The 15,201-nt window shown below is 41.9% G+C and overlaps 1 protein-coding gene across 2 annotated transcripts; it reads left to right on the top strand.

Annotated features, from left to right (window-relative positions):
- Positions 1 to 2,796: 2,796 nt before the first annotated feature.
- Positions 2,797 to 7,110, top strand: acer1 (alkaline ceramidase 1). Of its 2 annotated transcripts, none has more exons than XM_035781032.2 (7): positions 2,797 to 2,923; positions 3,673 to 3,785; positions 4,001 to 4,115; positions 4,312 to 4,450; positions 5,011 to 5,148; positions 5,271 to 5,408; positions 5,531 to 7,110. In XM_035781032.2, the coding sequence occupies exons 1-7, from the start codon at positions 2,917 to 2,919 to the stop codon at positions 5,706 to 5,708; spliced, it is 828 nt and encodes a 275-aa protein (XP_035636925.1). In that variant the 5' UTR covers positions 2,797 to 2,916; the 3' UTR covers positions 5,709 to 7,110. The 2 variants fall into 2 exon arrangements, with proteins under 2 accessions (XP_035636925.1, XP_052313412.1); XM_052457452.1 differs by lacking the exon at positions 2,797 to 2,923 and adding an exon at positions 3,377 to 3,596.
- Positions 7,111 to 15,201: the final 8,091 nt, after the last annotated feature.

Below are 15,201 nucleotides of genomic sequence, written 5' to 3'. Positions count from 1 at the left end.
TCAGAGTGACCATCGGGTTCTTGGTCACCTCCCTGACCAAGGCCCTTCTACCCCGATTGCTCAGTTTGGCCGGGCTGCCAGCTCTAGGAAGAGTATTGGGGGTTCCAAACTTCTTCCATTTAAGAATGATGGAGGTAACTGTGTTCTTGGGGACTTTCAATGCTGCAGGAATGTTTTGGTACCTTTCCCCAGATCTGTGCCTGGACACAATCCTGTCTCTGATCTCTACAGACATTTCCTTCAACCTCATGGCTTGGTTTTTGCTCTGACATGCACCGTCAAATGTGGGACCTTATATAGACAGGTGTGTACCTTTCCAAATCATGTCCAATCAATTGAATTTACCACAGGTGGACTCAAATCAAGTTTTAGAAACATCTCAAGGATGATCAGTGGAAACAGGATGCATCTAAGCTCAATTTTGAGTCTCATAGCAAAGGGTCTGAATTCTTATGTAAATAAGGTAATTCAGTTTATTTGTTATAAATCTGCTAAAATAAAAAATAAACTGTTTTTGCTTTGTCATTATGAGGTAGATTGATGAGGTAGATTGTGTAGATTTTTATTTATTTAATCCATTTTAGAATATGTCTGTAACGTAACAAAATGTGGAAAAAGTCAACTAAATCAGACCATATACCATGGGAATGACACAACTTATTTGTACTGCTCTGATTACATTGGTAACCAGTTTATAATAGCAATAAGGCACCTCTGGGTTTTGTGGTATATGGCCAATATACCACGGATAAGGGCTGTATCCAGGCACTCCAGGTTGCGTCGTGCCCGGTGAGAATACGACCAAGGGAGAGCCTGAAAACACATTAGCAATACTGTCATCGTATCTTAGAATGTGCCAATGTTTGTGAACGATTCCCTTAATTTGTTCAGAGCACTTTGAATAGTGAGTGGTATTTATTTTATTTTATTTAACCCTTATTTTACCAGGTAAATTGACTAATTTACAGCAACGACCTGGGAAATAGTTACAGGGGAGAGGAAGGGGGATGAATGAGCCAATCGTAAACTGGGGATGATTAGAAGGCCATGATGGTATGAGAGCCAGATTGTGAATTTAGCCAGGACACCGGGGTTAACATCCCTACTCTTACAATAAATGCCATGGGATCTTTAGTGACCACAGAGTCAGGACACCCGTTTAACTTCCCATCCGAAAGACGGCACCCTAAGAACGCAAGAATGCTTCTTTTTGCCAGACAGAAATAGATCATGTCTCGATTTGTTTTGAGTTTTCTCAATGGCAGTATTAATCTGACCATTTTTGTACCCCCTCTCCTTGAATTGTCTTTGCGTGTCAGCCATATTTCTTTCGAAATCTTTGCAAATTCGTTTGATTCGCCAGAATTGGCTGCAGCGCAAACTGTTTTTCAAGGGAAGCGGGTGACAACTATCAGCCATAAACAAAATATTAGGATCAGTAGGTTTCCTGTGATCAGGAAGATCAGTGTTTGGAACATTATCCTCACGCAAAATCAGAAGATCAGGGAAACTGATTGACACGTGTCAGATTACATAGTAAATCTCAGGTGCTCAGAAGAAGAGTTTAGAAAAGCATGGAACGCCTGGAGCTGTTTTGCATCACCCCTCCATAGAACACAAATATCATCAATGTACGGTTTCTAAATTGTAATGTCAGGCAAGAAAATATTTTTGCGAGGATTAAGAATGGACTGTTTCTCAATGTAACCCACATACAAATTAGCACAGTTAGGAGCCATAGAGTATCCCATAGCAGTACCCTTCGTCTTAATAACAAAATCATATGAGCAGACGACATACTCAATGAATACAGCCATACTATGAGGTACATGTTAAACATACATGGTAGGCTACTGCTTTAATAATTTAGTATTGTCATTAGTACCTGTGGAGGTCACAATAACAAGACTGTGTAGTTGCTGAGCAGGATCCCCTGCTTATTCTGATGATCCACAGACAGACCAGTAGAGCTGGTCTCAAATCTGACCTCATTCCCCATGGAGCTTTATATCACCGACCAGACTTCTTCAAATGAAAATACAGCTGTAGAATTGCCTGGGCTCTTTGGCCCTCATCCTATTCCAAACCAGCATAGGCCTATATTCATTGTTTAATGAATGGCAATATGTTGGGATTGTGTGGGGATTATACATGCAGTTTAATCCATGTTGAAGTAATGACTTCCATATTTGATTTGATTTCTAATATATATATACCAGGTGTCTGTGCTGTTTGACTGACTTGTAGTTTTGCCATCTCACGTCCTTGTAAAATGGCATAATCGCACAATTGTTTCAATTAACATTGTCAGGAATGTTCTTGCTTCTAGAATACATAAATAATACAATGGCAAACAGCGGGTAAGGAATGATTGGCTACCTATCTATGCCTTCCGTCAAAAGCAAAGGGCATTGAGGTGACATATGACCAATGTGGCCTCACGCTCGTGTGCTTGTGCCATGCCCGCTGGTACACCTGGCTATAGAGAATATGAATAGCCACAGCTTTTGCCATTAGGTGTGTATTCGGTCTATTCTAAAACTATCATTTCAAACAAAGGATGGCGAATAAGGAATAATGTAATAAGGGGAATGTAATATGGTAGGTTTTAGTTAAATTTATTTGATCATGCGTTGCGTGTTGCTGAGGTTGGGTATCAGGTTTTACGTTCATGCGTAAAATGCACCCATGTGCATTTGGTTCCCATTCAACTTTAATCCAAATTCTGAACTGACGGGTTGTACTATAACAAAGGCACCGGGAATGTCAGTTTCACAGTAGCTTTTCTTGCCACACCGGGGCGTGATGTCACAGTAAAGACTCGTGCAACAGGATCGGGAGCATTTGTCCCCTACTTAAAATCCACCTGCCACTTGGAGAGGAAAGTAGTTGAGTAGTTGTGGTTGGATTACAGCCATGGCAGGTAAGCTCTATATTCATGTTATCTAGTCTCCTGAGATGGTGGTCATATAGTGTCTGCATACATTCCATATGAACGCGTGCTGTTTTGTTGACAATATATAAGTTATAACAACAGGTTACAGATGTTTTGATGATGACATTATTTCATGATGATGATTTGTCTTCTTGAGTCTTTCAATGCAAGGTCTTATGCCAACTACTTGCAACCTACTTGCATACACAATGTTAAGATAATATTTGCTTTGGCTCAAAGACAATTCTTTTAAAGCATGCCATGGTTGCAGTATGGATGGATAAAACATGGATGGATATCCAGCTGAGAACATTTAGCATTGACAGGCCATCCTACTCTGTGTGTAACCCATTTAAATGTCATATTTGAATAACATAGCTGATTTCAATTATATTTACTGTCATTGAATATGTCATTTTACTCATGCTGCTAACAATCCAACAGGCCGGCTGGATGTAGCACTATAATTCAGGACAACATAAGCAACACTGAGGCAACCATTTTGGTGACTGTGATTGAAGAAGCCCATGCTAAGGCATCCACTCCTGGATATTTGCTTAAAAAACAGACAAGTGACATTTCACTAAAGCCAGTCCCTCATGTGGCGTCTTCAAAAAGTGGATCAGCATGTGGAGTCTTTGTAAAAGGCTACATCCACATGGTTAGTCATACTGTGCTCTATGCTGGAAGCTCTGAATGCAACAGAAAATAACGGCCTCTTTCTTTCTCCCCCACAGGGTTCTATTCTAGTGAGAAGATGACAGGCCTGTTCGCCTATGAAAGCTCTGATTTGGACTGGTGTGAGGATAATTACAGGCACTCTGAACACATAGTGGAGTACTTCAACACTGTAAGTGTACATGATTTATTTCTTACAATATCCAGCTGAGAAATGTACCTTTCTGAAACTATATTGCAACTCACTTGTCTGCTGTACTCTTGTATTGTATCTGTTGTGGACCATCCTGTATGTCAACAATGATGATAGATGTAGTGGACAGGTGCATCACACACTACATTACATTGTGAATCCTTATTTTAGAACAGTCCTTTCTGTTTCTCCAGATGAGCAGCCTGTTCTTCTTCGTGATCTCCCCCATCATGCTGTACCTGCTGCACCCCTACGCCAGGGAGAGGAACCTAGCGGTACACCTGGTCTGGACCATGATGATCTTTGTGGGTGTGTCTTCACTCTCCTTTCCAAACAGCAGGCCAACCTTCATTCAGTTATAACTCCACTTCAAGGGTGGCCTCATCAGGGTGCTTTCAGTTAATTCTGAATTCAATAATAGCTCTTAACCTCTTCCCAATTGATACTGGGTAGGGGCTAGGGGACATTTAGGAACGGGGCATTAACATGTGTCCCCTTACTACAGGTCTCTTCTCTGCCTACTTCCACATGACCCTGAGCTTCATGGGCCAGATGCTAGATGAGCTGTCCATCCTGTGGGTCCTGGGGCTCTGCTATGGTCTCTGGTTTCCACGCAGGCTCTTCCCCTCCTTCATCAAGGACAGGTTGGTCACCATTGCTCCTGGTCGAGGCTTCTGCAGACAAAATGTTGTCTGTGAATATTGGAAGTAGGGTACCGTATGCTGCCTTCCTGTCTCTATTTAATGCAACCATAGAGCAGCATCCACGTGTGTTTAGATTTCCCTGCTACAGGATCATGCGGCTGTTCTTTCTGTATGGACCAAACAGCAGTACGTACTGTAGGCTTTTAATAAGGCAGGAGACAATGACAGGATCTTTTTACAGGGCACGCTAGGTTGAAACAGAAGCCATATTAAGCCAGGAGCCAGACAACCAGGCCAGGAGCAGCCTGCACAGTGTGCTATATTCACCAGCCAGTGGGAGAGAGGGGCTCCCTGGCATTCTGAATGACTCTCCCATTAACACTGTTAAGACAGTGTGAGGATAATCCCAATTTAACTATAAAACTAGCCCCTAGTTCAATAGTCCCTATTTATGTACCTTCCAGTGTTTTCTGTGCTGCCGTGTGATACCTGTCAACTCTCTTCAAGTTAATGTTATGTCTCCTACCCACCCCTAACCCTCTCTCTCTCGCCCCCTGCAGGACAACTTTTTCCCGGCTGGTCATGATGATAACTGTTGTCACCACCCTATGCTCCTTTGTCAAACCCACTGCCAATGCCTACCTCCTCAACTGCTTTGCCCTCCACATCATCTACTCATTGGGTCTGGAGATGAGGACGTAAGGCAATAACTCCCATTATTGCACTGTACATTACTGCCTATCACTCCACTGTCTGATAACTGCTATCAAATAACTGCTTTCTGTCTCTCTCTCTTTCCCTTTATTTTCCTCACACCCAGCTGTACTGACCCGAAGGTGCTGCGGTTATGCTGGTCTGCTGTTGGCCTGTGGGTGCTGGCCATCTCCTGCTGGATCAGTGATCGTTTCGGATGCAGCTTCTGGCAAAAGCTTAATTTCTGTTACCTGCATGGCATCTGGTAGGAGTAGGGGAGACAACAACAATGATGTTAATAGAAGTTAGATGGAACAATTTTCTTTTTGATTTTGTGAATCGCAAACAAAACCATGTATAACTGACATGTGTCTATTCACTCTCTAGGCACATTCTGATTGTGATGGCTGTAGCCTACGCAAGCACCCTGATAGCCTACTTGGATGCCAACTATGAGATACCCTACTCCCTGCCAAGCCTTCAGTACTGGCCCAATGACAACTGGGTCCTGGGGTTGCCTTACATTGTTCTGAAAGGAACCACCAAGACTCAGAAAATATTCTAAAGAACATTCAACTTCTGCAAGAGACAACTTGAAGGCTTTGGTGATGAAATGTGGTCTGTAGTGCCATGCAGAGAAAGTGTCAAATGCAGTGCCTTTCTTTGTACTTAGCAGTGACTCAGTTTGAGAAATGGTTGCAATCCATTGGTTTGCTTCTTATTTTATATGATAATAGAATCAATGCCACTCAGGTCATTAATGTGTGTATGTTTGTATGCATTTTGTGTGAATTTTGATCAATTCACCCATCTGTTATTTGCATTCATACAGATGTGGGATCTTAATTTGATCAATATTTTTTTGCTGAGAATTTTCCTGCATTGCAGGAAATGCAGATGAGCTTCTTGGTTCACATAAATTCACTGAAAACCAACGGTTATATTAACAGTATTTTGCTTTTCATGTAGCATACTTTTGGCCAGCATAATAGCCTAATCACCGATCAAGCAACATTATGGACTAAACGTTAAAATCCTATTACTGCAGGATTATTTTGCTGTTACAATATAGGTCAAATTAAGATCCAACATCTGTATGTGCAAGGATATTCTCTGCACATGGTGTTTGTAAAAAAAAACATATTTTGGCCTCCCGGGTGGCGCAGTGGTTAAGGGCCATCAGAGTCCCTGGGTTCGCGCCCAGGCTCTGTCGTAACCGGCCGCGACCAGGAGGTCCGTGGGGCGACGCACAATTGGCCTAGCGTCGTCCGGGTTAGGGAGGGCTTGGCCGGTAGGGATGTCCTTGTCTCATCGTGCACCAGGGACTCCTGTGGCGGGCATTGCGCGCTAACCAAGGTTGCCAGGTGCACGGTGTTTCCTCCGACACATTGGTGCGGCTGGCTTCCGGGTTGGATGCGCGCTGTGTTAAGAAGCAGTGGGGCTTGGTTGGGTTGTGTATCGGAGGACGCATGACTTTCAACCTTCGTCTCTCCCGAGCCCATACGGGAGTTGTAGCGATGAGACAAGATAGTAGCTACTAAAACAATTGGATACCACAAAATTGGGCAGAAAAAGAAAAAAAAACAACAACATGTTTTTATATTTAGCTGAGTACTGAGATATTTTCAACAAAAAAGACAGCTTTGTTTAAATGTGGGGCTGAATCACAACCACATTTCAGGGGGCTTTGTAGAGTTTGTTTACATAACCTACACCCTTTTCAGGGATAAATATCACATTGTGTGTGAACTGAACTAAACTAAGTCATTTTATAACATAATTGAATCTCTCTCAGGTTTTTCAAAGAGTATTACAATGTTATTACAGAAACTGTTAGGAACATGTCAAGTTTTGTTTTGTGTGGGGTTCTACCTCAATGAGAGTAATTACATTTTTATATGAATAAGATGAACAGTTTGTGCATTACTGAAATAAATGCACTGACGAATTTCAGACATTTAACAGAATGTAGTTCTCTCTTTTGATTGAAAAAAAGAAAAGTTGCTATGAACAACGTATTGAGCATTAAACATAGATACAGTTGAAGTCGGAAGTTTACATACACCTTAGCCAAATACATTTAAACTCAGTTTTTCACAATCCCTAACATTTCATCCTAGTAAAAACTCCCTGTCTAAGGTCAGTTAGGATCACCACTTTATTTTAAGAATGTGAAATGTCAGAATAATAGTAGATAGAATGATTTATTTCAGCTTTTATTTCTTTCATTGCATTCCCAGTGGGTCAGAAGTTTACATACACTCAATTAGTATTTGGTAGCATTGCCTTTACATTGTTTAACTTGCGTCAAACGTTTCGGGTAGCCTTCCACTAGCTTCCCATAATAAATTGGGTGAATTCTGTAGCTCAGTTGGTAGAGCATGGCGCTTGTAACGCCAGGGTAGTGGGTTCGATTCCCGGGACCACCCATACGTAGAATGTATGCACACATGACTGTAAGTCGCTTTGGATAAAAGCGTCTGCTAAATGGCATATATTATTATTTTATTATATTATTTTGGCCCATTCCTCCTGACAGAGCTGGTGTAACTGAGTCAGGTTTGTAGGTCCCCTTGCTCGCACAAGATTTGCAAACAAATCTTATATAGGATTGAGGTCAGGGCTTTGTGATAGCCACTCCAATACCTTTACTTTGTTGTCCTTCAGCCATTTTGCCACAACTTTGGAAGTATGCTTGGGGTCGTTGTCCATTTGGAAGACCCATTTGCAACCAACCATTAACTTCCTGACAGATGTCTTGAGATGTTGCTTCAATATATCCTCATAATTTTCCTACTTCATGATGCCATCTATTTTGTGAAGTGCACCAGTCCCTCCTGCAGCAAAGCACGCCCACAACATGATGCTGCCACCCCCGTGCTTCACGGGTGGGATGGTGTTCTTCGGCTTGCAAGCCTCACCCTTTTCCCTCCGAACATAACGATGGTCATTATGGTCAAACAGTTCTATTTTTGTTTCATCAGACCAGAGGACATTTCTCCAAAAAGTACAATCTTTGTCCTCATGTGCAGTGCAAACCGTAGTCTGGCTTTTTATGGCGGTTTTGGAGCAGTGGCTTCATCCTTGCCGAGCGGCCTTTCAGGTTATGTCGATATAGGACTTGTTTTACTGTGGATATAGATAGTTTTGTACCTGTTTCCTCCAGCATCTTCACAATGTCCTTTGCTGTTGTTCTGGGATTGATTTGCACTTTTTGCACCAAAGTACGTTCTTCTCTAGGAGACAGAACGCGTCTCCTTCCTGAGCGGTATGATGGCTGCGTGGTCCCATGGTGTTTATACTTGCGTTGTTTGTACAGATGAACATGGTTCCTTGGCGTTTGGAAATTGCTCCCAAGGATGAACCAGACTTGTGGAGGTCTACAATTCTTTTTCTGATGTCTTTTATTTTTTTATTTATCCGTTATTTTACCAGGTAAGTTGACTGAGAACACGTTCTCATTTGCAGCAACGACCTGGGGAATAGTTACAGGGGAGAGGAGGGGGATGAAAGAGCCAATTGTAAACTGGGGATTATTAGGTGACCGTGATGGTTTGAGGGCCAGATTGGGAATTTAGCCAGGACACCAGGGTTAACACCCCTACTCTTAAGATAAGTGCCACGGGATCTTTAATGACCTCAGAGAGTCAGGACACCCGTTTAACGTCCCATCCGAAAGACGGCATCCTACACAGGACAGTGTCCCCAATCACTGCCCTGGGGCATTGGGATATTTTTTTTTTTAGACCAGAGGAAAGAGTGCCTCCTACTGGCCCTCCAACGTCTTGGCTGATTTCTTTAGATTTTCCCATGATGTCAAGCAAAGAGGCACTGAGTTTGAAGGTAGGCCTTGAAATACATCCACAGGTACTCCTCCAATTGATTCAAATTATGTCAATTAGCCTATCAGAAGCTTCTAATGCCATGACATAATTTTCTGGAATTTTCCAATCTGTTTACAGGCACAGTCAACTTAGTGTATGTAAACTTCTGACTCACTGGAATTGTGATACAGTGAATTATAAGTGAAATAATCTGTCTGTTGTTGGAAAAATGACTTGTGTCATGCACAAAGTAGATGTCCTAACCGACTTGCCAAAACTATAGTTTGTTTACAAGAAATTTGTGGCGTGGTTGAAAAACAAGTTTTAATGACACCAACCTAAGTGTATGTAAACTTATGACTTCAACTGTATATATATTTTTTTATACTGCTGTGTTTTGTATTAGAATCCTTACTAAAATAACACATATTTGGAAACCCACCAGAAATCCCTCCTAAAGATGTTAAATAATTTGGTACATTGTACACATGTTTTCAAAGTCCTATTCCTATCTGGTCTGACACAAAGAAATTGGCATGCACATGATATTCATAAACTGTCAGAGGCAACAGTGACGTCTTGTGTACAGACTACCCATTGGGCAAAAACTGGTTGAATTAACATTGTTTCCACATGATGTTGAATCAATGTGGAAACTGATTTGGTTTTGTAAAAAGTAATCCATGTAAGGGTGTTTTAAATTTTTTTTTTTACCCAACTGTTAACCTTGATCCAATGGCATGGTGACATTTTGTGTTGATTTCAAGTTGAATTCATGTTAGTTGACAATTCAACCGAATGTAAATCTAAACTAGACGTTAAACTGATGTCTGTGTCCAGTGGGTACAGTATTTCTAAAATGTTATTTTGTAAGCTCTGTAAAGTTGTAAATATGTAACAACCATTGACTTACATATTACATTTACATTTAAGTCATTTAGCAGACGCTCTTATCCAGAGCGACTTACAAATTGGTGCATTCACCTTATGACATCCAGTGGAACAGCCACTTTACAATAGTGCATCTAAATCTTTTAAGGGGGGTGAGAAGGATTACTTTATCCTATCCTAGGTATTCCTTAAAGAGGTGGGGTTTCAGGTGTCTCCGGAAGGTGGTGATTGACTCCGCTGTCCTGGCGTCGTGAGGGAGTGTGTTCCACCATTGGGGAGCCAGACCAGCGAACAGTTTTGACTGGGCTGAGCGGGAACTGTACTTCCTCAGTATGTACATATGTACAATACATATGTATAAGTACATATGGCTAACAACAACCCCTATGAATGAGCTACACTGAGTGTACAAAACATTAGGAACACCTTCCTAATTTTGCATTGCACCACCTTTCGACCTCAGAACAGCCTAAATTCGTCGGGGCATGGATTCTTCAAGGTGTCAAAAGCAATCCACAGGGATGCTGGTTCATGTTGACTCCAATGCTTCCTACAGTTGTGTCAAGTTGGCTGGATGTCCTTTGGGTGGTGGACCATTCTTGATAGACACGGGAAAGCGTTGCAGTTCTTGACACACTCAACTTAAAGGCACTTAAATACTTTGTCTTGCCCATTCACCCTTTGAATGGCACACATAGACAATCCATGTCTCAACTGTCTCAAGGCTTAAAAATCCTTCTTTAACCTGTATCCTCCCTTTTATCTACACTGATTAACGTGGATTTAACAGGTGACATCAATAACGGATCATAGCTTTCACCTGGATTCACCTTGTCATGGAAGAGCAGGTGTTCATAATGTTTTGTACACTCAGTGTATATACAGTATGTGTGTGTGTGTGTTTGTACATTTTATACAATTCTATTTATAAACCCCTTTCAGTGATGACTCAATCAAACATGGTAACCACTTCAATCGTGGAGACGCAAAACAGGGATTGACTAAATTATAACATTTATATGTCTCTGACAGCCAGATGGGAGTTTCATAAAGACTGATCCATGCCTCAAAGACTGGATCAGTGTGAGTGACACAGAGAGGCCAGGGCTGATAGAAAGCTCTGACCCTCTGTCCAACAGCAGTGGCCTGGTCATCACACATCAGAGTGTCCCCCGCTACAGGCCCACTGCGGAGTGCCTCTAGTCCCTGTGTCCCTGTGAAGCTGTGGACGTCTTCTATTAGGAGCTATGCAGCTCTCTATTCAGATTACCCATTGGAAATAGAGCCAGTACACCACCACATTTGAGGCACTAGAGAAAGAAGATTGAGTCTGTCTTTTGTAATCTTTGCATCACACTCTGCTTAAAGAAATGCAGCTTGGCTCAAGTCAAGGGGTCAGAGTTTGGGATGGACGCCTACTCAATCTGTGGCAGGTGGGATCTCAATGTTGTTTTTATTCAGCACTTGTTCCTGAATGTAAAGCAGTGGAAGTTCAAATCAAATTGTATTTGTCACATACACATGGTTAGCAGATGTTAATGCGAGTTTAGCTAAATGCTTGTGCTTCTAGTTCCGACCATGCAGTAATATCTAACAAGTAATCTAACAATTTCACAACACTACCATAAAGATGGCACGATGCAGTAGATGGTATAGAGTACAGTATATACATATGAGATGAGTAATGTAGGGTATGTAAACATTATATAAGGTGGCACAGTTTAAAGTGGCTAGTGATACATTTATTACATCCAATTTTTAATTATTAAAGTGACTAGAGATGAGTCAGTATGTTGGCAGCAGCCACTCAATGTTAGTGATGGCTGTTTAACAGTCTGATGGCCTGAGATAGAAGCTGTTTTTCAGTCTCTCAGTCACAGCTTTGATGCACCTGTACTGACCTCGCCTTCTCGATGATTGCGGGGTGAACAGGCAGTGGCTCGGGTGGTTGTTGTCCATGATGATCTTTCTGGCATTTCTGTGACATCGGGTGGTGTAGGTTTCCTGGAGAGCAGGTAGTTTGCCCCCGGTGATGTGTTGTGCAGACCTCACTACCCTCTGGAGAGCCTTACGGTTGTGGGCGGAGCAGTTGCCGTACCAGCCCGACAGGATGCTCTCGATGCTCATCTAAAGTTATTATGGTATTAAAGCAAACACAGACATATTTGGGTGTTCTGATATAGGCTTATATGCAATATCATGTGGGCCTATGTAACGCTATGCTATGCAATACTCAGTATTACCTCGAAGCAAATCAAATGTGTTTTTTAATGTCATCCATGACTAGAAATCAATGTCCTTCATTTCTACGATCAATGTCAATGTCACCAATGAGTGTTATGTATTGCAATTTATGTTATGATTATAATTTATGATTATGTTTCAGTTTCAATAATGTTCCTCATATATCCCAAATTGGCATGCATCCACCAAGGTACTTGCAATTGGGGACAAGAACTCCTTTGAGAATATGATTTTCATTTGTGATTCAATAGACTGTTTTAGGCTAAATAAACGTTAGTTTTATGAGATATTCACACATTTTATATATATTGTTTTTATCTGTGAATATATCAGATCACTGCTTTTACATTGATTTATCCAATGTGCCTTTCACATCTGGATCCACTTCCTTATTGCTTTATTTATTAAGACAAGCTCCCGGTCCAACCTGGACTCAGAGATAGACGCAATATAATAAACGAAAATCAGGAACAATCAAATTAGTATGATACAATATGTTATGTTTCGTTTGGTATGTATTAATTTGTGGATGTCCATCATCCATTTCGTATGATAGTTTACTAATTACAATTCCTATGATATTCTACGAATCGCAATTCTTACAATATGTTCTGAATTTGCAATACATATGATATGCGGTGCAGTCTGCCCAGTCCATGACCGGGGAAAAATACCTTAGTATCTTAGTCACTTAATGTTTACACATCTGCATTACTCATCTCATGTCGCTCAAGGTACTAAACGATATCATAACCGCCATCGATAAAAGACAGTACTGTGCATCCGTTTTCATCGACCTTGCCAAGGCTTTCGACTCTGTCAATCGCCATATTCTTATCGGCAGACTCAGTAGCCTCAGTTTTTCTGATGACTGCCTTGCCTGGTTCACCAACTACTTTACAGACAGAGTTCAGTGTGTCAAATCGGAGGGCATGCTGTCCTGTCGTCTGGCAGTCTCTATGGGGGTGCCACAGGGTTCAATTCTCGGGCCGACTCTTTTCTCTGTATATATCAATGATGTTGCTCTTGCTGCAGGCGATTCCCTTGTCCACCTCTACGCAGACGACACCATTCTGTATACTTCCGGCCCGTCCTTGGACACTGTGCTATCTAACCTCCAAACAAGCTTCAATGCCATACAACACTCCTTCCGTGGCCTCCAACTGCTCTTAAACGCTAGTAAAACCAAATGCATGCTTTTCAACCGTTCGCTGCCTGCACCCGCACGCCCGACTAGCATCACCACCCTGGATGGTTCCGACCTAGAATATGTGGACATCTATAAGTACCTAGGTGTCTGGCTAGACTGTAAACTCTCCTTCCAGACTCATATCAAACATCTCCAATCTAAAATCAAATCTAGAATTCCACAACAAAGCCTCCTTCACTCACGCCGCCAAACTTACCCTCGTAAAACTGACTATCCTACCGATCCTCGACTTCGGCGATGTCATCTACAAAATAGCTTCCAATACTCTACTCAGCAAACTGGATGCAGTTTATCACAGTGCCATCAGTTTTGTTACTAAAGCACCTTATACCACCCACCACTGCGACCTGTATGCTCTAGTCGGCTGGCCCTCGCTCCATATTCGTCGCCAGACCCACTGGCTCCAGGTCATCTATAAGTCCATGCTAGGTAAAGCTCCGCCTTATCTCAGCTCACTGGTCATGATGGCAACACCCACCCGTAGCACGCGCTCCAGCAGGTGTATCTCACTGATCATCCTTAAAGCCAACACCTCATTTGGCCGCCTTTCGTTCCAGTTCTCTGCTGCCTGTGACTGGAAAGAATTGCAAAAATCGCTGAAGTTGGAGACTTTTATCTCCCTCACCAACTTCAAACATCTGCTATCTGAGCAGCTAACCGAATAGCCCACCCAATTTTACCTACCTCATCCCCATACTGTTTATATTTATTTACTTTTCTGCTCTTTTGCACACCAATATCTCAACCTGTACATGACCATCTGATCATTTATCACTTCAGTGTTAATCTGAAAAATTTTAATTATTCGCCTACCTCCTCATGCCTTTTGCACACAATGTATATAGACTCTCTTTTTTTCTACTGCATTATTGACTTGTTAATTGTTTACTCCATGTGTAACTCTGTGTTGTCTGTTCACACTGCTATGCTTTATCTTGGCCAGGTCGCAGTTGCAAATGAGAACTTGTTCTCAACTAGCCTACCTGGTTAAATAAAGGTGAAAATAATAATAATAATAATAATGTGTATATACTGTATTCTTTTTAAAATGTAAATTGTTTTTTTTACCCCCTTTTTTCACCCCAATTCTGTAGTATCCAATTGTTTTTAGTAGTTACTATCTTGTCTCATCGCGACAACTCCCGAAGGTCGAGAGTCATGCGTCCTCCGAAACACAACCCAACCAAGTCGCACTGCTTCTTAACACAGCGCGTATCCAACCCGGAAGCCAGCCGCACCAATGTGTCGGAGGAAACACCGTGCCCCTAGCGACCTGGTAGGCGTCCGGCCCGCCATGTTCTGTAATTTGTTAGATATTACTGCAATGTTGGAGCTAGAAGCACAAGCATTTCGCTACACCCGCAATTACATCTACTAATCGCAATTACATCTACTAATCACGTGTATGTGACCAATAAAATTTGATTTGATGTTACAAATTCCAATTTGTTGTGGCTAATGTTAACGTTAGCTGGGTGGCTAACATTAGCTAGGCTATGGGTTAGGGGTTAAGGTTAGGAGTTAGGCTAATGTTATGGTGAGGGGAAGGGTTAGCTAACATGCTAAGTAGTTGCAAAGTAGCTAAAAAGTAGTAGGCCTAAGTATTGCAAAGTTGCTAATTAGCTAAAATGCTAAAGTTGTCCTTTGGGTTGTTAGACATTCGCATTATACACCCACCCCGACCAGCCATCCTCCTTTTGTTTTTAATTTACTATGCTACGTCTAGTCTATGAGACCAGCCTTCCCTGTCACTCCTAGACGCTACAGAAAATACTTGGAATGTACTTGTCGCTCGTGAGAAGTCCCACCCCTGAAGTGCAATGGTTGGTTCAATACAAACGACTTAAACTTTTGCCTATCTGATTGGATAAGAAAGCTTTCTGTTTTTG

The sequence above is a fragment of the Oncorhynchus keta genome, chromosome 1 (genome assembly GCF_023373465.1).
Source record: "Oncorhynchus keta strain PuntledgeMale-10-30-2019 chromosome 1, Oket_V2, whole genome shotgun sequence".
In the NCBI taxonomy this organism is placed as follows: Eukaryota; Metazoa; Chordata; class Actinopteri; order Salmoniformes; family Salmonidae; genus Oncorhynchus; species Oncorhynchus keta.
The sequence above is the reverse complement of the archived record's forward strand: the minus strand, read 5'-3'. Positions and strand labels throughout refer to the sequence as shown.